This window comes from Cherax quadricarinatus, chromosome 36, assembly GCF_038502225.1.
Source record: "Cherax quadricarinatus isolate ZL_2023a chromosome 36, ASM3850222v1, whole genome shotgun sequence".
NCBI lineage: Eukaryota > Metazoa > Arthropoda > Malacostraca > Decapoda > Parastacidae > Cherax > Cherax quadricarinatus.
This window is the reverse complement of record NC_091327.1, coordinates 22,583,371-22,607,490: the sequence shown is the minus strand read 5'-3', so window position 1 is coordinate 22,607,490 and position 24,120 is coordinate 22,583,371. Positions and strand designations below refer to the sequence as shown.

The 24,120-nt window shown below is 43.7% G+C and overlaps 1 protein-coding gene across 1 annotated transcript in view; it reads right to left on the bottom strand.

Moving 5' to 3' along the window:
• LOC128691282 (uncharacterized) overlaps positions 1 to 24,120 on the bottom strand; it is an 85,268-nt gene that overhangs the window by 22,189 nt on the left and 38,959 nt on the right. The window contains exons 7-24 of the mRNA XM_070091660.1: positions 19,745 to 19,883; positions 19,341 to 19,471; positions 18,548 to 18,726; positions 18,042 to 18,146; positions 17,458 to 17,578; positions 16,551 to 16,727; positions 16,051 to 16,192; positions 14,349 to 14,497; positions 13,073 to 13,180; positions 11,834 to 12,013; positions 9,385 to 9,570; positions 8,500 to 8,640; positions 8,196 to 8,354; positions 6,287 to 6,436; positions 5,870 to 6,000; positions 5,506 to 5,592; positions 3,373 to 3,634; positions 12 to 194 (exon numbers count right to left, since the gene is read on the bottom strand). Coding sequence (XP_069947761.1) covers positions 12 to 194; positions 3,373 to 3,634; positions 5,506 to 5,592; positions 5,870 to 6,000; positions 6,287 to 6,436; positions 8,196 to 8,354; positions 8,500 to 8,640; positions 9,385 to 9,570; positions 11,834 to 12,013; positions 13,073 to 13,180; positions 14,349 to 14,497; positions 16,051 to 16,192; positions 16,551 to 16,727; positions 17,458 to 17,578; positions 18,042 to 18,146; positions 18,548 to 18,726; positions 19,341 to 19,471; positions 19,745 to 19,883 — 2,730 coding nt within the window. The remainder of the gene's footprint in view (positions 1 to 11; positions 195 to 3,372; positions 3,635 to 5,505; positions 5,593 to 5,869; positions 6,001 to 6,286; positions 6,437 to 8,195; positions 8,355 to 8,499; positions 8,641 to 9,384; positions 9,571 to 11,833; positions 12,014 to 13,072; positions 13,181 to 14,348; positions 14,498 to 16,050; positions 16,193 to 16,550; positions 16,728 to 17,457; positions 17,579 to 18,041; positions 18,147 to 18,547; positions 18,727 to 19,340; positions 19,472 to 19,744; positions 19,884 to 24,120) is intronic.

Here is a 24,120-nt window from a genome sequence, read left to right as displayed (position 1 = left end):
TGTTTACTTACCCAGGATGGGAGCTCCTCCGTCACCAGTCGGGTTAATGGTGAGGTTGAGGGCGTGGTGGGTGGCGTGGACGAAGGTGAGTGTGGGGGGCGTGGGCGTGGTGACCGCCACCACCGAGTGTGTCAGACTGTCCACGCCCACGCTGTTACGTACCCAGCACGTGTAATTGGCAGACTCACGTACCGCTGAGGGACAAGCGATCATCATTATTTGATCATATTACTCGCAGCTCTAGAGTCAGGAAAGGTAATTAGGTTTGATCAGAAGAAGAGGAAGGGTAACATAATTCCCTCGTATCAAGAACCCCCCCTACCCCCATCACCAGATTGGTATTGAACTCGCGGCAAGTGAGTCGTGAAACTTGCCGCGAGTTCAAGCCCCACCCGTACCGTGGGCCGTTTGCAATCGTGTCATTACGATTTCGTGAGTCATTTAACATTTCCACCATCTTGTAGCTTCTTCTGTATAGTCAAGAATCACGAACAAAACTTACACAAAGAATGAGCTTGTAGTATCTGGCAGTAAAACAAGCGCCCGGAGAAGCAACAACCTCAAAGGTAACAACAACAACAACAACAACAACAACAACAACAACAACAACAACAACAACAATAATAATAATAATAATAATAATAATAATAATAATAATAATAATAATAATAATAATAATAACAAGGAGCAGTGTTCGAATACCTGTACCAGTATTTACGGTACAAAGCGTAATGGCAACGGGATGTTAATGAACGACAGAGAGAGAGAGAGAGAGAGAGAGAGAGAGAGAGAGAGAGAGAGAGAGAGAGAGAGAGAGAGAGAGAGAGAGAGAGAGAGAGAGAGAGAGAGAGAGAACAGAGGGAGTTCACTTAATACAACTGTCTTTTCACTACCTTTGATGAGTTTCGACAATCTTTCTACTCCAGGAGCCCGGCCATGGGCCAGGCTCATCCGGTGTTTGTCTGGTCAACCAGGCTGTTGCTGCTGGTGGCCTTCAGCCCCATATATCCATCACAGCCTAGTTGATCTGGCACCTAACAAAGATACTAGTAACACATGCAAGTGTGTGTGTATGTAGCCGGCTAGTGAAAGTCTGACGATAAATTAAACACATATTCCACACTTGGGTATGTTTATTGTGGAAACGTTTCGCCACATAGTAGCTTTATCAGTCTAATAAAAAGAAGATAGTAAAAATCAGAAGGAGATTGAGGTAATCAGTCCCTCAGCCTGGAGTCCATGTAAATCAGTCCATCAATCATGATAAGAATCTTATTTTTGTAATGGACTGAGGAAGCCACTCTGTGTCCTCTGATCCATTTATCTATAGAGTCCGACTTCATCCAGGACAGTAAATATTACATCAGTTAGTTTGAAGTAGAGCTGTCAATCAATTGTTTGATGTATAAACTTGACAGCGAATCAGAGCGGCTGGGGTCCCAGGCAGTCACACCGACCTATCAGTTTGGCTGGTACAGAGGGACTGCAAGACGTGGTTGTGTAATGAACATCGAATGAATTGTATCTTACTCGGAACCACATAAATTTTATGCCAGTGCTTTTCAGAAACAGTGAAAAATGGTTGTCAAACTATTTTTCACTATTTCTGGAGGCTGTGATATCCGATTTTCTCAGTGCTTGTTAACGCTTACAAAATTTTTAAATCCCGCTTGTTCGTGCTAAGGTATATATCCAGCAGTCTTCAACTCAAGAGAAACATTAAATGTATCAACCAAACTGGAACGAGTAATTCAGAAAACAGAATTCAAATTTGTTTCGAAGACTCCTGCACGACACTTTTAAACTTATCAGATGCAGTACTGATTAACCAGATAATTTTCTATTTAATTGTGGCTGTCTAGGATACCTGGAGTATACTAGGATACAATTAAATAACTTTCGTAAATAGGAAAGTATTTCTAACTTCACAATAGAACACTAAGTTGTGGGGATAAACAAATATGGTATAAACCTTGGTAATAAATACCGACAAGTTGGTTTAGAAAGACACGTAAGCAAACACTATAACATATTTATTAGAAAACGTTTCCCGTCCTGGAACCTTGATCACTTAGATCAATGTTCCAGGACCGAAACGTTTTCTAATAAATATGTTATAGTGTTTGCTTACGTGTCTTTCTAAACCATAAACAAATATCACTCACCTGCCTGAACAATGATAACTGTATCTTTCTTTCTAATAAACTGCTATTTTTTATATAAATAATTCTGATATTTTATTATTAGTACGACGTGTACAGTCAATTCTATTATAAACCTTATATATATATATATATATATATATATATATATATATATATATATATATATATATATATATATATATATATATATATATGGTATATATATATATATATATATATATATATATATATATATATATATATATATATATATATATATATATATATATATATATATATAGGGAGGTACCACCTCTAGAACTGTTATAGGGACCCTCATCCTCAGAGAAAAGAATAAACTTGCTTCAGGGAAACCTCAAGGTTCTCCTGAAGCTGTTTGAGAATTTTCTTCTACCACCCCCTATATTTAATTAATATATATTTTATTTAAAGACAAAATACATTGACAAAACATTCACAAAGATACAATAGAAAGTAAAACAACATAGGTAACTCAGAGCTACATCTCGACTACTTCGTCCAGCTCCCCTGCGGTGGGCCGCGTGCCCAGAATGCTGCAGGCATTTCCTCTCTGTATCGCTACACTGAGTCTCTGAAAGAGGAAGCTGGTCGCCCTGTGGTCCTTGGTTTCTATGATGAGCTTTTCACCCAGCTCTTTGAGGAACTTTAGAGCACACTTGCCCCATGCTCCAAGGGTCTCCGACCCTATTGGATATATAAATGCAATTTAAAAAGTGGATCCAAAATTTAACAGCACGAACTATTATATTTTGGAAGAACTTTCCAATCACATTTACAAAAATAATCGCATTTTACGGAGGAGCTTCGCAAGAGAGCTGGCTGTATATTTTACCCAGTGTCATCGTGTACTTCATTTGACCAGAAAAATTTCGACGAACGAATGTAATTCAAGTCCATAATAAACTGTAATGGGAGAAATGGAGAGTCTGAAACATAAACATGATTTTTATAGCTGTGTGTAAGCTGTGAGTCTGACGATAATTGCACGTGACCTCCGTAATTACTAAAGCTTAATGTTCAACTTCAAAGACTCAGAACTCCTGTGTGTGTGTGTGTGTGTGTGTGTGTGTGTGTGTGTGTGTGTGTGTGTGTGTGTGTGTGTGTGTGTGTGAAGCTGAAATTCAGGAGTAGGATATTAGGTGGGATTTTTTTTTTTTGGAAGTGTGTGGCAGGAGTGAGGACTCACCTGTGAGGTGGAGGTCGCCCCCTGGCAGCAGCTGGGTCAGGTGACTGTTGCTGACTGCTACGCTGTTCTTCATCCAGGTGATGGTAGGTGTCGGCGATCCCAGGGCTCTGCAACCCAGGGTGACCCCGGAACCAGAACCCACCCACCACGACCGCCCACCGCCCACAGCAATGGGTGCGTGTGTGGGGGTTGGTGTGGGCAGGGCGGTGAGCCTCGGGGATTGACTACCTTCTCCAGCTACAGTGGTAGCAGTCACCCACACCTGGTAATGTCCATATTATACTATTTATCTCGTCACAAAATAAAATTAAATTACATCTAATTGTCACACTGACGACAACAGTAAACAGAAGACACACGTTGCAGGGCAAAACTGAGCCAACGCTTCGCTATCTGATGAGTTTTAATGATAAACTTCTACAAAGAGCGAAACATTGTCCCAGTAAAAACTTATTGTGCAATGGGACATTTTTTGCCATAAATAATTTAATTATTCGACTTGCTATAAACTCGGTATATATAAAAAAAATATTTCTAATAGTCGAACGTGAGGAAATTAAAACTATATCGGTGTATAAAACAAATTCCAACGACACAACAGAGCGAGAAACTAATGTAAAAGACCTGGGAGTGATCATGTCAGAAGATCTCACCTTCAAGGACCATAACATTGTATCAATCGCATCTGCTAGAAAAATGAAAGGATGGATAATGAGGACCTTCAAAACCAGGGATGCCAAGCCCATGATGGCACTCCTCAGGTGGCTTGTTCTATCTGGGTTGGAATATTGCTCCTCACTAGCAACGCCTTTCAAGGCAGGTGAAATTGTTGATCTAGAAAATGTACAGAAAATCTTCACGGCGCCCATAACTGCAATAAAGTATCTCAGTTACTGGGAACGCTTTAAGTTCCTCAACCTGTACTACTTAGAACGCAGGCGAGAGAAATACATGATTATATATACTTGGGAAATCCTAGAGGGATTAGTACCAAACTTGCACACGAAAATCACTCCCTATGAAAGCAAAAGATTTATCAGACGATGCAACATCCTCCCCCTCCCATGAAAAGCAGGGGCGCCCTAACACGATAAGGGATAACACAATAAGTGTCAGTGGCGGTAGGTAAGACACATGGGCAACAGTTAGGCAACTTTACTCCGTAACGTTTCACCTACACAGTAGGTTTCTTCAGTCGAGTACAAAAGTAGTCAGGAGCAGTAGAGATGTGAAGATGATGTAACCAGTCCATCACCCTTGTAGTCGGAGATTTGAGGTTGTCAGTCCCTCAGCCTGGAGAAGAGTTCTGTTCCATAGTCTGAAATAATCTATTTGAGACTGGAACAGAACTCTTCTCCAGGCTGAGGGACTGACAACCTCAAATCTCCGACTACAAGGGTGATGGACTGATTACATCATCTTCACATCTCTACTGCTCCTGACTACTTTTGTACTCGACTAAAGAAACCTACTGTGTAGGTGAAACGTTACGGAGTAAAGTTGCCTAACTGTTGCCCATGTGTCTTACCTACCAACCTGTCGGTATTGTATACCATTTTAATATTCACAAGTGTCAGGGGCCCAAGACTGTTCAACTGCCTACCAGCATACATGAGAGGGATTACCAATAGACCCCTGGCTGTCTTCCAGAAGGCACTGGACAGACACCTAAAGTCAGTACCTGACCAGCCGGGCTGTGGTTCGTACGTCGGGTTGCGTGCGGCTAACAGTAACAGCCTGGTTGATCAGACCCTGATCCACCATGAGGCCTGGTCACAGACCGGGCCGCGGGGGCGTTGACCCCCGAAACCCTCTCCAGATTTACTCCAGATATTACATCTCAGCTCTCGTTTTTTGCATTTTTCCATTTCACATTCTTGCAGATGGAGTTGAACAGTTCTGTTGAGCTCCATCTGTTTATCAGTCTATACACTAATAACAGAAATAACAGACGGTTGGAGATGTCTAGGGTCAGTTATCATAAAAAGTTATTTCAGAGAGTGTGTTACGTTTTCATATATGTGTACAGACTCACTTGTGACTAGCCTTCCTTTCCTGCATTTTGCTGACAGACGCTTATATCCGTGAAATTTTTGGTATATATAATATAAAAGAATGACTACGAGAACTAACCTGTACTCTGGAGGCAGGTGTGAGGCCGCTCAGCTCCCTCCAGGTGGCCTCGGAACCTCCAGCACCCACCACGTCCCTCACTGCTACCTGCAACACATCATCATCATCATTCTGCTGCTCTCATGCAACATGTCTGCTCAACACGACCACGTACCACCACTTTTATGTCTTCTGTATATTACGCATGCAACACCTCTTTCATATTTACAGTAATCATTCAAAAAATGATTTTTTAGACTGCCTACACATTTTTCCCCTGGTCACTTTTACACTGCCCTGGTTCTCAGTACACAATCTACGCACTAATCACTTGTACAATATCCGACACCAGGCTGGTCAACTCTACACTGGTAGAAGTACTTACCTGGTCGTCCCTGGCGGAATAGAGTGTGTAGTGGAGTATGGTACCGGTGTGGGGCTGTGGAGGTGACCACGTCACCAATAGCGTAGTGCCACCTGTCACTATAACCCGGACCTTCCGGGGAGGACTCGGCACTGTGTGGAATATATACTCTGTTTTTGAAGGTATTATCTAAGTGCCTAGTGTTCAAGTTGTCTTTTTGATAGTGAGATACAAAAATAAGTTCCTAATTACGTGTATCAACATAGTATCAACATTGTATCAACATTGTATCAACATTGTGTCAATATTATACCAAAATTACATCAACATTGTATCAAAATGTTCAAGGAAAATCGATAAAATAGAACTTTTTTTCTGATGTACTCGCAGCATTTTAATTCAGATCATGAAGAGAGATAAAGAGTTCTGAATGTTTACCGTCATCTTCCGTGACACAGAAGACAGGGTCGTTGGAAGGACTGAAGCCGACGTCGTTGAACGCCTTGACACGAACACTGACGTTGGTGGCTGGCGGCAGACCGTCCAAGTTTTTCTCCAGATTGGTTGTGTTAACCTCCCAGGTGTTGCCTGCCAGGGCAACGATCAGGATTACCTGCCGTTCTGCCACGGTACACACTGGACACACTTACTAACCAGCATCGTGAAGATGTCTTAAAGCTTGAAGCATTACAGAGCTAGAATTCGGAGGGAACAACAGCTAGCAAGACATGAGTGTTGACAGTTTAACATACTTGACGAATATTTGGCTATTGCTAGCAGAAAATAAGTAGTCTGATCTGGTTCAGATAGTCCCAGCGCTGACGTGGTCTTCACGGCCCCACCTAGTCTCCAAGACTGATAATTCCTCCTGTCATGGCATGATGTTACTTACACGAGCAGCAGAGTACGCGCAACAGTGATAGTTTTTTTTTTGTGAATAAAACTTCAGAGTAAAAGTTCTGATATCAAAATTACTTACGATATTTATCTTAGAAACGTGACACATGAAAAGAAACTGAAATTTAAGTCGCGCTACGAGACGCCAATATGTGAAATAAACTGAGAATATATATGAGTCAGTCAGTGACATTTTTAAAAACACATGAAGGATGAAACACAGGTTAAGAAGCTTAACTGACAAGTCGTACAACACTGCTGCTTTCTCATTGCTAAATGCAATAAGAAAGCAGCAGTTGTTTAATTAAGATAATATCTTTATTAATATACCTTTTGCACATTTTAAATGTTTTCCTGGAGCGTCGTAATTGGATGCTGTCTCGCTCAGAGTAGTTCAGAACTTTACATATTCAGCTCAGCTAGTAACTTTTAACTTCAGGCCAAGTTGTAATTAATCACATCCGTCATATGAAGTAATACTTACTGTACGATCTGTGGTTTATTTTATACCTGAGTCCAACACAGGAGACACTGGTAGTAAAGTGACCGACATGATCAGAGTGGCAGTCTTGGAGTTACCATTAATGAGAGAAATAAATAGTCGTTGCTGCAGTGTCTGATCTCGAAGTTATTAAGTCTAAAATAACAATAAAGTTGATCCAAGTTACTTAATTTAGGGTTAACTGTACAATAAAAAGAAAACTCAGCAACTTGAGCTCTTACTAGACAACGCTGCAATCGGTATGTGTTTTATCAAATCTTACACAGGACAGAACAACACGAATTTATATTACCCGTCACAGCGGGTGAGGAGGGACGTTACACTGTGTGGTGGTGAAAAACGAGACTGAACCTAGCAATATTAGGTCATGTAATGGATCTGTATTTTCGGAGAAGTTTTGCAAGAGATGAGGAGATGCTAAAAACCCCACCCTCTCCCTCCCCTCATTTTTCTTAGTGGTGGTTTGTTTCTATATAAGCGCTGCTTATACGTATTTCTTCTTCGTTCTACATTTATTTTTCTAAATTACCAGCCCAGCGTTGGTCAACGCCATGAGAAGGATAAACTGGTCACGACAAGGGACACCAGCCTCCGCTAAATCTTCTAAACAACGATTCTCCTTACCTGCTTCGACGAGTTAGAGAATTCGTGGTAAAAATGCACACAGAACAAAAGAAGACCTTTATTAGTACAACATTTCACCTTCAAATATTCGTTCTCAGATGTAGACCTTTGTAATTCGTGATCTCTCCCGGTGTTACGTAATCGTTAAATACTAATTTTATTATAACGCAAGACAATAGTATAACCAGTCGACAGAAGGTGCATTATCAAAGTAACTTTGAAAATTTGCGTATATGGTTGAAGATTTTTTTCAAAGACTTGGTAAGAGATGTATTAGACATGTTAGACTTACTACCAGCAGAATGTTGGACTCATGATACCTACCACCAGAAGAGTGCTGGACATGCTTGGTGGGTGTAGCGACGATTGTGTAGCCACTGACAGGGGCGGGCACACAGTGTGTGGGTGGGGGTGACCACCACACCCTCACACTGCCACGCCCCGACCCTCGGCACGACACTCCAGCAGGTGGGCACGAAGGCGCTGAGGGTGCCAAGAGAAATGATCTAAGTATTCATACTCACATCTCATTGCCATACCCGGACAATATTTTTATAATTTCACATATAACAACCATTACATTCTGATTCCCACCACCATCTATTCTCAATCTACCCGGACAGCTTACCATCGTGGCTGGTAGAATCCACTATTCTCGGGGAGGAGAGAGGACCTGCTCCTGCCCTAGTAAACGCTCTCACAGCTACTTCGTAGAGGGAGGCTGATGTCAGCCCCTGTACCTCGTACTGCTCCACAGCCTCCGTGTCACCTGCAGCAGAGTGGCCCGGAGGAACCTTATATTATCCTCTATTAATATCGTATTATACTAAAAAGACTCAATTCCTTGACTGGAACAATACACAAATAACTCGCACTTAGGAGAATGAAAGTAGTTAATGGTTCAGCTTGAATTGGAACCTCATTATAAGTTTCATTCTCCTGTGTGAAGGATATTTGTGTATTAATATTGTAGGAAACATTAGCATCCAAGCAGAGCTCTGGGCTTAAGAAATATACATTGTGAACAATCATACGAGGTTAAGATTTTTTTTTAGTGAAAGCTGTAAAAATTGACTACAAAGTAAACGTATCAGAGTGAAGGACACCTGTACACAATATATATTTAGTCTCTAAGAAAAATTGCATAATTTATTAAAAAAAATATTAAAGAATATATAAAACAAACCATAATTAATTTTTGCCTTTAGATATATCAAGATACAAGCGTATTGTTATACCAGGATACCAGCACATTATTATTATTATTATTATTATTATTATTATTATTATTATTATTATTATTATTATTATTATTATTATTATTATTATTATTATTATTATTATTACATTCACGAGAAGCACTTAAGGGGTCATACAACACTTGGGTAAATGGGGAAGTAAACAAACCCGAGCCAAGGAAGGAAAGGGTAGCCATATTTCTCTGCATCCCGAATCCTTCACTTGGATCAAACATCCTCCCCTCCCTTGAGTGGAGGATGCTCGGAAATCTTACCTGGGGAGGCAGTGATGGGTCTGGTGATGTAGGTGAGGTGTCCCTGGAGGTTCTGGCGGCGGAGGGCGATGGTGTAACCCCTGAGGGGACCGTGGGTGAGGCGGGGAACGGGGGCTCTCCAGGTCACCAGCAAGGAGTGGGGACCTCCTGAAGCCACACGCACGTCCTGCGGTGCTCCTGACGGCGCTGTGGATACACCGGCACTGACATTTTTTCCACTACTGCAACCCTCCTACGGTACTTAACATATTATGCAACGCTATCTAGATTACCTTTCATAACGTAATATAAAGACCACCACCACCACCACCACCCTTTTCACGGTACTGTGTAAAAGCTAATTACCTTCTTTAATGTAATGTGAATACCGTGAATGCCACAGCTGGAGAGCGTTTTCTGACATATTTGAGATCTTGGCTACAATATGAATGGATTGATGTTATTTTGTGCAAAAACATATTTTTTTTCTCATATTTTAAACAGTCTTGCTCTCTAAATTGCACTTCAGGTAAAACGGGGGGGGGGGGGGGGGGGGGGAAAGGTGAGTTAGACAGGCAACCTGAGAGAACGTGAGTTAGACAGGTAATCTGAGGGAAGGTGAGTTAGATAGACAGCCTGACGGAAGGTGAGTTAGACAGAGAGACTGAGAGAGGATGTGGAAGATAGGTAACCTGGGGAAGAGCGTGGGTGACAGGCAACCTGGGGGAGGGTATGGGTGACAGGTAACCTTTGGAAGGGTGTGGATGACAGGTAACCTGAGGGAGAGTGTGGGTGACAGGTAACCTGGGGAGGGTTTGGGTAATAGGTAATCTGGGGAAAGGTGTGGGTGACAGGTAACCTGGGGAAGGGGTATGGATGACAGGTAACCTGGGGAAGGGTGTGGGTGACAGATAACCTGGGGGAAGGTGTGGGTGACAAATAACCTGGGGAAGGGGTATGGATGACAGGTAACCTGGGGAAGGGTGTGGGTGACAGGTAACCTGGGGAAGGGTGTGGGTGACAGATAACCTGGGGGAAGGTGTGGGTGACAAATAACCTGGGGAAGGGGTATGGATGACAGGTAACCTGGGGAAGGGTGTGGGTGACAGGTAACCTGGGGAAGGGTGTGGATGACAGGTAACCTGGGGAAGGGTGTGGGTGACAGGTAACCTGGGAAAGGGTGTGGGTGACAGGTAACCTGGGGAAGGGTGTGGGTGACAGGTAACCTGGGGAAGGGTGTGGATGACAGGTAACCTGGGGAAGGGTGTGGGTGACAGGTAACCTGGGAAAGGGTGTGGGTGACAGGTAACCTGGGGGAGGGTGTGGGTGACAGGTAACCTGGGAAAGGGTGTGGGTGACAGGTAACCTGGGGGAGGGTGTGGGTAACAAATAACCTGGGGAAGGGGTATGGATGACAGGTAACCTGGGGAAGGGTGTGGGTGACAGGTAACCTGGGGGAGGGTGTGGGTGACAGGTAAACTGGGAAAGGGTGTGGGTGACAGGTAACCTGGGGAAGGGTGTGGGTGACAGGTAACCTGGGAAAGGGTGTGGGTGACAGGTAACCTGGGGGAGGGTGTGGGTGACAGGTAACCTGGGAAAGGGTGTGGGTGACAGGTAACCTGGGGGGTGTGGGTAACAAATAACCTGGGGAAGGGGTATGGATGACAGGTAACCTGGGGGAGGGTGTGGGTGACAGGTAACCTGGGGGAGGGTGTGGATGACAGGTAACCTGGGAAAGGGTGTGGGTGACAGATAACCTGGGGGAAGGTGTGGGTGAGAAATAACCTGGGGAAGGGGTATGGATGACAGGTAACCTGGGGAAGGGTGTGGGTGACAGGTAACCTGGGGAAGGGTGTGGGTGACAGGTAACCTGGGGAAGGGTGTGGGTGACAGGTAACCTGGGGAAGGGTGTGGGTGACAGGTAACCTGAGGAAGGGTGTGGGTGACAGGTAACCTGAGGAAGGGTGTGGGTGACAGGTAACCTGGGGGAGGGTGTGGGTGACAGGTAACCTGGGGAAGGGTGTGGGTGACAGGTAACCTGGGGAGGGTGTGAGTGACAGGTAACCTGGGGGAGGGTGTGGGTGACAGGTAACCTGGGGGAGGGTGTGAGTGACAGGTAACCTGGGGAAGGGTGTGGGTGACAGGTAACCTGGGGGAGGGTGTGAGTGACAGGTAACCTGGGGAAGGGTGTGGGTGACAGGTAACCTGGGGGAGGGTGTGGGTGACAGGTAGCCTGGGGGAGGGTGTGGGTGACAGGTAACCTGGGGAAGGGTGTGGGTGACAGGTAACCTGGGGGAGGGTGTGGGTGACAGGTAACCTGGGGGAGGGTGTGAGTGACAGGTAACCTGGGGGAGGGTGTGGGTGACAGGTAACCTGGGGGAGGGTGTGGGTGACAGGTAACCTGGGGGAGGGTGTGAGTGACAGGTAACCTGGGGGAGGGTGTGGGTGACAGGTAACCCAGAGGACTAACCTTCCTCCCTGGTGGTGAAGACCTGGACCTGTGAGGGCTGGGACACCCCCAGGTCGTTGTGGGCCATCAGTCTCACAGCGTATGCATGGTAGGGAGTCAGTCCCGTCAACACGTGCCATGATGCCCACTGACCCACACTGACGTTTCGCCCATGGGATACCCACGTCTCGCCCTCTGCCGCTGCCAGTGACGGAATATACCAACGGTCATACAGCTTTTATTCTTTTGTTGTTGTTATTGTTGTCATTGTTTTGTTCTTGTTTTGTTTATATTGTTAATTATTTGTTTTTGCTTAGTTGTTTTGTTGTTGTTCATGCTTTTATTGTTTTTGTTTAATTATTATTATTATTATTATTATTATTATTATTATTATTATTATTATTATTATTATTATTATTATTATTATTATTATTATTATTAAGGGAACTCAGTGAACCTACAACTCCTGGGGAATGGGAGATAAACAAGCTTGATCCGAGGAGGGGGAGGGGAGCTCTAACTCCTTGAATCAAGAGCCCTTCACCAGCATCGTTATTGTTTACACTCAGATGAGACAAGGGAAAGGTGGATACACTAAACCCTCACGTGTTTTTCAGCACCTGGAGGAATGGAGGCTCGGTCCTCCGTCTGCTGTGTGTGTCCTGCTTTCTGACTAGACAAAGTTGAGTTAGTGGGTTTAAAGCCTATCGACTACATATACTAGGGTTATTAATACTACTACACGTAACCCCACCACTAGTAAAGAATATATGCTGAGAGAAATACACCTCTCACTGTATATACTCTGAGAGAAATACACTTCTCAGTGTATATATATATATATATATATATATATATATATATATATATATATATATATATATATATATATATATATATATATATATATATATATATATATATATATATATATATATATATATATATATATATATATATATATATATATATATATATATATATATATATATATATATATATATATATATATATATATATATATATATATATATATAGTGAACATTCAAGCTGCTGGTAAGAAGAGAGTTACCAAATGGTTATAATCATAACTATGATTTTAAGAGTTGGACCGACAAGCCAGCGGAAGTCCTCGGTCAGATGACCAAAAGCTCCAGCTGCGGGTCATCATATAATTAAGACCCCCGTCAGGAAACACTTATCCTGTTTCCTGACAAACATTATATTACTGCTACAAGCTGCAAGTTAGTTGTGTCCTACCTCGGTACTGTATGGTGACTGCTGCAGGCTGTGGCAGTGACCAGGAGAGTCGAGCAGAGCGACTTCCTACCTCTGACACCGTCACTCCTGTGGGCGCTGTAGGCGGCTCTGAGGAAGGAACCACAGTGAATAACGTCAGGATGATGTGAGTGGCAAATGGCACCGACAAGTATAATAATAATAATAATAATAATAATAATAATAATAATAATAATAATAATAATAATAATAATAATAATAATATCTTTATTACTACAAGTACATGTACAAGGTATACAGTCCTAGCTGACATCAATGACATACTACTATATAGAAAGCCGCTTGTTATGCTGAGCATTTCGGGCAAATTAGGTCAGTTTTGTCCCAGCCGGACCGGGGATCGACCCCCCTGGACCTCAGTGTGTGAGCTGAGTACGCTAGTGATTGAACTACAAAGACAAAGGTTGGCCGAGCAAGTTCATTTTTTTTGGTCTCTGTGGCCGTGTGGTCAGTGGTTGCCCTAACATGTGTCGTATAAGAGGTACTGTGTACTAAAAACCACACGACCATCCTATTGGTGACAGCTTATGACGCTACGCTACCCTCCGCGGGATACACCTGAGGATAAACAACAACCTAGCCTCATGGGCAGCAAAAATCTATAAAAACAAAAACTGAAGGATTATCTCTATAAATAAAATCAAAAGGATTATCTCTAAAATATAAAATCTGAAGGATTATCTCTTTAAATAAAATTTGAAGGATTATCTCTAAAAAATAAAATCTGAAGGATTATCTCTAAAAATAAAATCTGGAGGATTAGCTATAAAATAAAATCTGAAGGATTCCTTATTACGTGAACATGCTCATCAGTGTTGAGCTGCACCTGAAACTTGCTCAGTATACTGTTTCGAAACAATGGATCCGATTTCAAAGAGATATCGATTTCAAATCGGGTTCATCTTTTGTTAAAACACTCTACACGTACTGTGTGGTCATGACACACAGATTTTAACGACTTAAAAAAATATAAATGAGTCGTAGTCTCGTGGCTGTCGACTTATGACGACGTTTCAGTGTGACTGGTTAATGGTCCAAGTCGGACCGAAACGTCGTTATCAGTTTCACTCTCCCATGTGCAGGTTATTTATGTGTTCTAACTACTTACTTCGTTTAAATCGTCTAGATTCATGCACTGTGCACTAATAATAATAATAATTAATAATAATAATAATAATAATAATAATAATAAAAAAAAATAATAATAATAATAATAATAACAATCGTAAGTGCTCACCTATGACAGCGACATTGAACACTTGAGAGTGCTCGCCGTGAGGGTTTGTGGCACGGCAGGTGTAGGCCCCAGCATCAGCAGCCGTCACAGATCTGATCTCCAGAACAGCCCTCACAGACCCACCACCTCCACTCTCACTCACAGACGTCCTGCCAAAGGAAGAATGACATTACAATAGCTGGACAGCCCTCACAGACCCACTATCTCCTCTTTCACTCACAGAAGTCCTCTCACAGGCCCACAACCTCCACTTTCACTCATAGACGTCCTGCCACAGGAAGAATGACATTACAATAGCTGGACAGCCCTCACAGACCCACTATCTCCTCTTTCACTCACAGAAGTCCTCTCACAGACCCACCACCTCCACTCTCACTCACAGACGTCCTGCCAAAGGAAGAATGACATTACAATAGCTGGACAGCCCTCACAGACCCACTATGTCCTCTTTCACTCACAGAAGTCCTCTCACAGACCCACCACCTCCACTCTCACTCACAGACGTCCTGCCACAGGAAGAATGACATTACAATAACTGGACAGCCCTCAGAGACTCATCACCTCCTCTCTCACAGAAGTCCTCTCACAGACCCACCATCTCCAATCTCACTCACAGACGTCCTGCCACAGGAAGAATGACATTACAACAGCTTTGCAGCCCTCACAGACCCACCACCTCCTCTCTCACTCACAGAAGTCCTCTCACAAACCTACCACCTCCACTCGCCCTCACAGAAGCTCTTGCACACTAAAGTTAAGACAATCTTAAAAGCTACAGGGGGGGGGGAGAGGGCGTCAGAAAGTGCAACAAGAGCAACTGTAGCGAGCCCAGATGATGAATACAACACAGGTGAATAAAATACCTGTTGTACATATGTCTTATTCATCAACTTGTCGGTAATAAGTGCGTTTCAGGTAATGACGTGAGTTACCAACAGCAGCAACAACAGTCATCAAAATAACACCAGGAATCAATGATATTTGGCAGGATAGAAAGGGTATCGATGACCTGTAACCTGGAGACCTGGGAAGTGATGTAGAGGGGATCAAGGACAGTACCTGTGACCTGGGAGGTGATGTAGAGGGGTTCAAGGACAGTACCTGTGACCTGGGAGGTGATGTAGAGGGGATCAAGGACAGCACCTGTGACTTGGGAGGTGATGTAGAGGGGATCAAGGACAGTACCCGTGACCTGGGAGGTGATGTAGAGGGGATCAAGGACAGCACCTGTGACTTGGGAGGTGATGTAGAAGGGATCAAGGACAGTACCTGTGACCTGGGAGGTGATGTAGAGGGGATCAAGGACAGTACCTGTGACCTGGGAGGTGATGTAGAGGGGATCAAGGACAGTACCTGTGACCTGGGAGGTGACGTAGAGGGGATCAAGGACAGCACCTGTGACTTGGGAGGTGATGTAGAGGGGATCAAGGATAGTACCCGTGACCTGGGAGGTGATGTAGAGGGGATCAAAGACAGTACCTGTGACCTGGGAGGTGATGTAGAAGGGATCAAGGACAATACCTGTGACCTGGAAACTTAGGAGATGAAATAGAGGCGACCCGGAGACCTAGGAGGTAAAACAGAGGGGATCAAAGACAGCACTTGTGACCTGGAGGTAATGATATACAGGGTATCAAGGAGAGAACCTGTGACCTGGGGATCAAGGACCTCTGCCAGTGACCTGGGTATCAAGGACCCCTACCTGTGACCTGGCGCAACGACAGCGTGGTGACGGAGCCAGGTGAGGGAGAGTGGGTCATCACCTGTAGCTTCACAGGTCACCGTCACTGTCTGTCCAGCATGCCCCGTCACCCGCCCTCCTTCCGTCACCACCCGCGCCGGGGCTGTCATTGTTAAGAAACTGAAAATTAGGTTCATCTTGCAGCCTCTAAGAATGAAGACCGAAGAATCTGACTAGCTTTCAAACACGGTTTATTTAGTACATTGTTGAGAGAGGAGAGTAGACAAAATATATGAACTTAAATATTACTAGATGTGAGCAGTTTAAGTAGTGTTAGTAGTGGTGGTAGTAGTAGTAGTAGTAGTAGTGTCAGTAGTTGTAGTTGTAGCAGTTGTGTTAGTAGTAATGGTGATAGTAGCAATATGGTGATAGTAGTAGTAGTGGTGATAGTAGCAGTAGTAGTAATAGTGATAGTAGTAGTCGTGTGTTAGGTAGCTGGGGTGTCTACACTCAGCACTCACCGTGGACGGTGAGTTTGACCACCTTGGAGATAGACTTGCCGACAGTGTTATCGGCGCGACAGAGGAACCAGCCAGCGCTGGTGGTAGCTACGTCAGGCAGAACAAGTGATCCATTAGGTGCTTGCGATGCCCTCACTCCGTCCAGAACTACCGCCAGGAAGTCCTGCGCTGAGTCCCCTGGAGGTACATCACATCTCAGTACCTCCATGTTAGAGAACTATCTTTAAAACACATTTCTGTCCATCCTGGGCTTGATAAGACCGAAACATTGCGCCTATAGCTTAAGTAAAGGTCTGGGAATTATTCTAGCGATGGTATTGTGACAATCTTTTATTCGTATGACATTTGACTGTATGGAGGCAAAGTGAGACTGTGTATTCGTTATAAATTTCTATTCATGGCTTCGTGACATCTAAGAAGACGGGAAACAGGAGTGGCTGGAAGGGACAAGAGATCCTCCAGTCGTAATGGATGATACACAAGGATAGAAACATGCAACTACAGCTCACGTACAAAACGAGTATGTGATTACAGTAGAGGAGAACGTTGTTCTCCTCTACCTTCACACAGGAAATATCAGGAAGTTGATCCAATTTCCTTGGAAATTTATTAAAACGATATTTCGCTTGCTCAGATGTGTATCTTGGCGATACTGATTCACAGTACCGACAAAATGGGGAATTAAAGACATGAACAACACCTGGAAATCTTCAGTTGAAAATGCCTCGCCAACCAGTTGCTTATCTTCACCATTCTCCTTTGTATATCACTGATGAAGCCACTGTGTGGCGAAACGTTTCCTCAGAAAAGATACCCAAGTGGTGCACACGTGTCTAATTTATCAACTTTTCCGTTCCTTGAGCCAATTACATATAATTAACTCTTGACATTGCAAAAGGGTACTTACCAGGAGCCTTCATCCACGTCAACTCTGGATTGGGGTAGCCACGAGCGCTGCAATCCAGAACCACTGTTGAACCCACCAGAGCCGTGGCACTCCCAGGTTCCACCACCCACCTGGGTGCCACCTGCGGGGTGAGACATACACCTGTACACGTGTGTCTACGGGGTAGAAACATTCTCCCTAACGTTTACCTTTTCCCAAAACTTAAAGACGAATGAATCTTTCTGTTGTGGGAATGTAATGACTAGGTTGCCAGCACTGAACAAGTCGCTCGTGGCGAAACATTTCCTTAATGTTTCGAACAGTGCATTAGTGTGTCGTCGCTGATCTTGAATTATGTGACATTTCTGAGCCTAATCTACATAACCTACTCTGACCTGCCCCGTGGCCTGCCTTAACTCTGACCCTAATCTGCGTTGTAACCTACCTTAACTTTGATATTAACCTTCCCTCGTGTACCTTAACTCTGATATTAACCTTCCCTCGTGTACCTTAACTCTGATATTAACCTTCCCTCGTGTACCTTAACTCTGATATTAACCTTCCCTCGTGTACCTTAACTCTGATATTAACCTTCCCTCGTGTACCTTAACTCTGACGGCAGCAGTGTAGTTGGATGTAGCAGCAGCATTGGCAGCCTCGCAGGTGTACGACCCCGAGTGATGCTCTCGAAGCTTCTTGAACAGCAACACCTGAGGAAACAGTGACTCGTGTCAGCAGTGCATATGTGTCTTATCTAACAACCTGTCGGTATTTTATACCATTTTAATGTTCGATGATACTGTTGTAAAGAAATTAAAAGCACAAAGATTGAGTATCAAACAAAAACCTCAGGCGAATTAAGACACAAGAGTATCCTTATTGTTTAACTATTGGAAGATGAACAGACGTGGTTATAATGTTTATGAAATTATCGACCCATTCGTGGTGTTTATGGCTGTATAAACACATGCAGGAACATATCACAAACACTGCATGACTCCTCACCAACCAACACCCACCCCATGGGTTTTTCATGGCTTTAGAAACACACGCAAACATTGCAAGAATCACCACCCACCCACAGCACCTCAACACAGCCTCACAGACCCACCCTAGAGTACTCGCTCATCTGCTTGATATCAATGCCCGGGTCATGCTGCAGGTGGCGACCATCCTTGAGCCAGTTGATAGTGATAGGAAGGTCACCAGAGTTGATCATGCAAGTAAGCTGCGTCCTCTCTCCTTCCTGCAAGTCACTCCGGAACGAAAACGGCTCGATTTTGGGAGGCTCTGTAAGGAATGTTTAACGAGTTTAGTGGCTCTTGTGCTAATTAGATACAGAAAACTAATTATGATGAAATAATATTGTTTAATATTTCTGTTACAACCATGTAACAGATTAACCAGGCAAATATAGTTTTATCATTAGAGTTAAGATTAACGTTTAATCTCAGTGTATATACTATGAAATACACACCTCTTATTATATTAAATGTGTTTATATCATTAAAAAAATAGAATGCTTATTATTAATGACTGTGTAACGCTCTAGATTCTAGCCTTTGAACTTGGACAAGGAAACAGAGAGTTGATGAGAAAGACACATGGGAAACAGTTGGGTATCTTTATTGTTGGAATGTTTCGCCTGCACCGTAGGCATCTTCAGTTAAATACAGAGGTAAGAGGTATAGTAGTGTTTCTAGATATGTCTCCTGGTCCAGACGCTCTTTGCTTCCTTGTCGAAATTCATAGGTTAGAGCCTAGACAGAGTAAAATGGCACAATACCGTAACTGTAACAAAACACAAGTAATTAGCACATAGGAGTATGAAACATATTCTCCTATGTGTGGGTTATTTGTGTACTGGAGCCTATAACGTTATGCATGTCTAGTTTTATACGTACTGAGCACATGGAGGAAGGTGTGTGAGGACGATGTCTGCCCCTGTCTGCCGGAGACGACACAGGTGTAGCGACCAGCGTCCTCGTTGCCAGCGTTCCTTATTACCAGTGTCCCGTTGGTGGCTATTTCCTGCCTGCAACACAAGAATTAAACCTTCAACACTCCTCCTTCCCTCCGCCAGGAGGGAAGGAGGAGAGAGAGAGAGAGAGAGAGAGAGAGAGAGAGCTGATGTAGGTAACAACTCTTAGCTTGCCAATAAAGTTAGGAATCCTTAACCTGTAAATATCTTGTCAATAAAGCTAGGGATCCTTAACGTAACCTTGTCAAACCCTGTGTAAAAAAAAAAAGAAAGAGAGAGAGAGCGAGAGAGAGAGAGAGAGAGAGAGAGAGAGAGAGAGAGACTCACCTGAGGGAGGTGGGGAGGGTATGGCCCTCCCTACGCCAGGTAATGGTGGGGGTAGGGTATCCTCCTGCAGGACACCATACCCCAACATCCTCCCCAGACACCACCGTCACGTTACCCATGGCACGAACGAAGGGCGGACCTGCAGGGCACAAAACTGGTGGTCAGGAGGGCCAAGTAACAACAGACTCTGCGTAGGATATGGTATGAAACATTGCCTAGGATAAGGTGTGAAACATTGCCTAGGATAAGGTGTGAAACATTGCCTAGGATATTATATTTAAACCTGTTTAAGATATTGGGTAAAGCATGACCCTGAATCAGTGAACCGGTGGATCAGTGGACCAGTGAACTAGAGAACCAGCGGACTAGTCGGTCAGTGGTCCAGTTAACCAGATGATTAGTCGATTAGTGAACCAGTGAACCAATGGACCGCACAGCTTCCTGGGTTTATAACCCAAAAGTCAAACCTATGTCACAGACGATGTTTTGCTCAGTATAAACCTTTATTGAAATATCCGGCAGACAAGTGGACCTGTGAACCAGTGGACTTATGTACCAGCGGATTAGTTTACCAATAAACCAGAGGACCAGTGAACCAGTGGACTAGTGGACCAGTTAACCAGTAAAGTAATGGACCAGTAGACCAGTAAACTAGTTTACCAGTGGACCAGTAAATGAGTGAACCAGTGGACCAGTGGACCAGTGGACCAGTAAACCAGTAAACTAGTGGACGAGTGGACCAGTGGACCAGTGAACTACGCAGCATCCCGAGTTCCATAAGGTCATACGTCTAAGACAAATATGTAAGTCTTAAGTGAGATAGAGCCAGTCTTAAACCCTCATACGTGGGTGTCTTGTTGCTAGTGAAGGGCTCTGGATCCAGGGAATTGGAGTTTCTCTCCCCTTTGTTTTTGCTCGGATCAAACTTGTTTAACACCCCTCCAACCCCTCCCATTTCCCAGGAGCTGTAAGATCCTTACGGGATTAGCGCTTCCAATAACGATTTTGATTTTAATAATAGTAATAATAATAAAAATAATAATAATAATAATAATAGTAATTAATAATAATAATAATAATAATAATAATAATAATAATTAATAATAATAATAATAATAATAATAATAATAATAATAATAATATTACTTAATAATAATAATATTAATTAATAATAATAATAATAATAATAATAATAATAATAATAATAATAATAATAATAATAATAATAATAATAATAATAATAATCATAATAATAACAGAACAATCGTTGGGTGTTCTATTTATGTATAGGTTAATGAGAAATGTGAGAGAACATTGGTTCGTGTTTAACGTCAGTGTTTACTGGTGAGAAACATGATAGGAGTGACTGGTTTTAATCGACACAGGAATAACACTAATCCCCTGTCTAGTTTGTCTTCCTCTCTACTAGACGCACTCATCAGAGGAACCTTATGACGATGTTTCGCTCTCTTCTCTCTACAAGACGCACTCATCAGAGGAACCTTATGACGATGTTTCGCTCTCTTCTCTCTACTAGACGCACTCATCAGAGGAACCTTATGACGGTGTTTCGCTCTCTTCTCTCTACAAGATGCACTCATCAGAGGAACCTTATGACGATGTTTCGCTCTCTTCTCTCTAAAAGACGCACTCATCAGAGGAACCTTATGACGGTGTTTCGCTCTCTTCTCTCTACAAGACGCACTCATCAGAGGAACCTTATGACGGTGTTTCGCTCTCTTCTCTCTACAAGATGCACTCATCAGAGGAACCTTATGACGACGTTTCGCTCTCTTCTCTCTACAAGACACACTCATCAGAGGAACCTTATGACGACGTATCGCTCTCTTCTCTCTACAAGATGCACTCATCAGAGGAACCTTATGACGGTGTTTCGCTCTCTTCTCTCTACAAGACGCACTCATCAGACGAACCTTATGACGGTGTTTCGCTCTCTTCTCTCTACAAGATGCACTCATCAGAGGAACCTTATGACGACGTTTCGCTCTCTTCTCTCTACTAGACGCACTCATCAGAGGAACCTTATGACGATGTTTCGCTCTCTTCTCTCTACAAGACCCACTCATCAGAGGAACCTTATGACGATGTTTCGCTCTCTTCTCTCTACTAGACGCACTCATCAGAGGAACCTTATGACGGTGTTTCGCTCTCTTCTCTCTACAAGATGCACTCATCAGAGGAACCTTATGACGATGTTTCGCTCTCTTCTCTCTACAAGACGCACTCATCAGAGGAACCTTATGACGGTGTTTCGCTCTCTTCTCTCTACAAGACGCACTCATCAGAGGAACCTTATGACGGTGTTTCGCTCTCTTCTCTCTACAAGATGCACTCATCAGAGGAACCTTATGACGACGTTTCGCTCTCTTCTCTCTACAAGACACACTCATCAGAGGAACCTTATGACGACGTTTCGCTCTCTTCTCTCTACAAGATGCACTCATCAGAGGAACCTTATGACGGTGTTTCGCTCTCTTCTCTCTACAAGACACACTCATCAGAGGAACCTTATGACGGTGTTTCGCTCTCTTCTCTCTACAAGATGCACTCATCAGAGGAACCTTATGACGACGTTTCGCTCTCTTCTCTCTACAAGACGCATTCATCAGAGGAACCTTATGACGACGTTTCGCTCTCTTCTCTCTACAAGATGCACTCATCAGAGGAACCTTATGACGACGTTTCGCTCTCTTCTCTCTACAAGACGCACTCATCAGAGGAACCTTATGACGATGTTTCGCTCTCTTCTCTCTACAAGACGCACTCATCAGAGGAACCTTATGACGATGTTTCGCTCTCTTCTCTCTACAAGACGCACTCATCAGAGGAACCTTGTGACGATGTTTCCCTCTCTTCTCTCTACAAGACGCACTCATCAGAGGAACCTTATGACGACGTTTCGCTCTCTTCTCTCTACAAGACGCACTCATCAGAGGAACCTTATGACGACGTTTCGCTCTCTTCTCTCTACAAGACGCACTCATCAGAGGAACCTTATGACGATGTTTCGCTCTCTTCTCTCTACAAGACGCACTCATCAGAGGAACCTTATGACGACGTTTCGCTCTCTCTTCTCTACAAGACGCACTCATCAGACGAACCTTATGACGATGTTTCGCTCTCTTCTCTCTACAAGACGCACTCATCAGAGGAACCTTATGACGATGTTTCGCTCTCTTCTCTCTACAAAACACTCTCATCAGAGGAACCTTATGACGACGTTTCGCTCTCTCCTCTCTACAAGACGCACTCATCAGAGGAACCTTATGACGACGTTTCGCTCTCTCCTCTCTACAAGACGCACTCATCAGAGGAACCTTATGACGATGTTTCGCTCTCTTTTCTCTACAAGACGCACTCATCAGAGGAACCTTATGACGATGTTTCGCTCTCTTCTCTCTACAAGATGCACTCATCAGAGGAACCTTATGACGACGTTTCGCTCTCTTCTCTCTACAAGATGCACTCATCAGAGGAACCTTATGACGATGTTTCGCTCTCTTCTCTCTACAAGATGCACTCATCAGAGGAACCTTATGACGATGTTTCGCTCTCTTCTCTCTACAAGACGCACTCATCAGAGGAACCTTATGACGGTGTTTCGCTCTCTTCTCTCTACAAGACGCACTCATCAGACGAACCTTATGACGGTGTTTCGCTCTCTTCTCTCTACAAGATGCACTCATCAGAGGAACCTTATGACGACGTTTCGCTCTCTTCTCTCTACTAGACGCACTCATCAGAGGAACCTTATGACGGTGTTTCGCTCTCTTCTCTCTACAAGACGCACTCATCAGAGGAACCTTATGACGGTGTTTCGCTCTCTTCTCTCTACAAGATGCACTCATCAGAGGAACCTTATGACGACGTTTCGCTCTCTTCTCTCTACAAGACGCATTCATCAGAGGAACCTTATGACGACGTTTCGCTCTCTTCTCTCTACAAGATGCACTCATCAGAGGAACCTTATGACGACGTTTCGCTCTCTTCTCTCTACAAGACGCACTCATCAGAGGAACCTTATGACGATGTTTCGCTCTCTTCTCTCTACAAGACGCACTCATCAGAGGAACCTTATGACGATGTTTCGCTCTCTTCTCTCTACAAGACGCACTCATCAGAGGAACCTTGTGACGATGTTTCCCTCTCTTCTCTCTACAAGACGCACTCATCAGAGGAACCTTATGACGACGTTTCGCTCTCTTCTCTCTACAAGACGCACTCATCAGAGGAACCTTATGACGACGTTTCGCTCTCTTCTCTCTACAAGACGCACTCATCAGAGGAACCTTATGACGATGTTTCGCTCTCTTCTCTCTACAAGACGCACTCATCAGAGGAACCTTATGACGACG